Source organism: Palaemon carinicauda, chromosome 3, assembly GCF_036898095.1.
Source record: "Palaemon carinicauda isolate YSFRI2023 chromosome 3, ASM3689809v2, whole genome shotgun sequence".
NCBI classification, from domain to species: Eukaryota; Metazoa; Arthropoda; class Malacostraca; order Decapoda; family Palaemonidae; genus Palaemon; species Palaemon carinicauda.
In genome coordinates, this window is record NC_090727.1 from 51,442,219 (window position 1) to 51,444,718 (window position 2,500).

Consider the following 2,500-nt stretch of genomic DNA (forward strand, 5'->3'; position numbering starts at 1 on the left):
CTACTACTAGCTAAGCTACATCCCTAGCTGGTAAAGCAGGATGCTGTAAGCCCAAGGGCTCCAATATGGAAAAATTATCCCAGCGAGGAATGGAAATAAATAAACTACAAGAAAAGTAAAAAACAATCAAATTAAAATATTTTACTATTTAAATTAAAATGGTAGAGAAATAAAATTGAAAATTATATTAAAGATTTTATAAAAAGTAATGAAAAGAAACAACACAATAGGATGTAATAATGATCGTAGTAAGATCATCTAGAGCAGTGTTTCCCAACCTTTTCCAACCCTAGCACCCCCTGTTGTCATGTCTAAGCAGTCCAGCACCCCCTAAATATCTTAATCATTAATATCTTATTACTAGGTAACTAGAATGATAAAGGAATGTGAAGTGTACTGCTTGATCAATTTTATTTTGTTCATTCCTTAAAACTAACATAAAATACCAATATTGCTTATAAAAGAAATAAAAGAAAATTATATAAAATTAAATTGCATGGATTTAGATATGTACAACTGGGTAATCAATCATACTGTACATACATCAATGTGATTTTTGCTGTTGCTTATATGTAACTAGTTTCTCAATTCTAGGCTTTGTGTTGGCCAGAGCCACCCTCATATCATGAAGCAACCCAATTTGAAGTCGGTTCAGGGCAGTTGTTTTGATTTGGAGCATGGTGGAAAAAGCCTTTTCACAGAGGTAGGTAGTTGGAAATGGGATGATCATTTCCAGCGCTGCCTTTGCTAATCCAGGGTATGCTACCAACTGATCACACCAGAAACCTGACAGCGGTAGTGTGCGAAATTTTGTTTGACAACCCTGGTTCACCTGCAGATCAATAAGCTCCTCCTTTAGGTTATCATCATCATCCATATCTGCCAAGAAGGGCTGCTGTATCCATTCTGGAAATGAATGATCCATGGGAAAGTATTGTGCCATAGTGGTCTCTAGGAGTGAGAGGTGAGCAACAATATTTTCTACAAGCATTGGCTGGATTGTCTTGTCTCCATGTTTTTCATCTAGGATAGGAAAACTTCCCACATTTCCTCCCTGGATTCGACGCTTCCACAGTGATATTTTCTTCTTGAAGGCTTCTACCTTCTCTGTACAATCAATGTTATTAGCAAACATGCCTTTCATGGACAAGTTGAGATCATTCAGATGACCGAAAATGTCTGCCAGGTAGGAGAGGGAGAGAATGAAAATTTCGTCCTCAAAATTTTCAGCAAAATCACTCTGATACTCTCGGAGAAATATTGCAATCTCATCAGCGAGCTCTGCAATACGTGCCAGCATTTTTCCGCGGGAGAGCCAGCGCACTTCAGTGTGGAAGAGAAGCACCGGATATTCACTTCCCATCTCCTCACAAAATAACTTGAACACTCTGTGGTTTAAAGCACGTCCCCGGATGTAATTGACAACTTTAACACAGACGGACAGAACTTCTTTGAAATGAGATGGCAATGTCTTTACCGCCAAAGCATGGCGATGAAGTACACAGTGCTTCGTAATGATATCTGGTACCCTCTCCCTCACTAGAGCAGCAAAGCCAGATTTATTCCCCAGCATGGCTGGGGCACCATCTGTGCAGACTGATCCTACCTTCTCCCACTTGATCTGATGCTTCTGAAAGAATTCGTCCAAGAGTCGGAATACATCTGCTGCTTTAGTCATTGTCTGCAAAGCCAAACAGAAGAGGAATTCATCTTTAATCTCACCATCTTTGATGTAACGGGTATACACAATCAGTTGACTTAGGTTGGAAACATCAGTTGATTCATCCAACTGAAGACTAATGCGGGTAGGACTTGCTTGAATCTCCTCTACAATTTAGTCCAAAATGTCACAACTCTTATCTTCAACTCTTCCTCCAATGACATTATTGGACAAAGGCACATCCTTCATCTTCTTGGCTGCCTCTGTTCCCAAAATTAACTCAACCATCCGAATGGTGCATGGCTTAATCAAATTTTCTGGAGCCGAATGCGAAGCCTTGGCCCTAATGCACTGGTATGCCACTTCATATGAAGCTTGTAGAAGGGGTTTTTGCACTGGCTTGAATCCAAGTTGGGGTAGTGTACCTTTCTTTTCATATCTAGCCCTCTTCGCCTGCAAGGCCTCGAGAGACTGTTCCTGTTCTGTGGTTGGATGCTTCAACTGGTGGTCTCGGAGTCTAGCAGGCTTCAAATTTGAGTTGCAAATGATAAAATGGCAAGTCATACACTGTGCCAGGTCTGGTCCTCCCTTATCGTCCAGGAATGCAGTGAAACCATATTTGACATATTCATCACTCCATTTGCGTGTCTTCGGCATTGCAGATTCACATAAACCTGCAAATGAATGAAGAGAAGGATTCTAGCAAAAAAGCAACAATGAAACTTTTATAAATGACATTAAGAAATAAAGAAACAGACTCAGATTATCATCAAAACATAATGCTATTAACAGTTAGCTTCTCCACTACTACTGCCCTCCCAACGGTAATCTAATTAAAAA

At 40.0% G+C, this 2,500-nt stretch overlaps 1 protein-coding gene across 1 annotated transcript; it reads right to left on the bottom strand.

The window, feature by feature from the left end:
• Positions 1–544: 544 nt before the first annotated feature.
• LOC137631825 (protein FAM200C-like) lies at positions 545–1,678 on the bottom strand. The gene has a single exon (XM_068363832.1). The coding sequence runs from the start codon at positions 1,676–1,678 to the stop codon at positions 545–547; it is 1,134 nt and encodes a 377-aa protein (XP_068219933.1).
• Between the last annotated feature and the right edge of the window lie 822 nt (positions 1,679–2,500).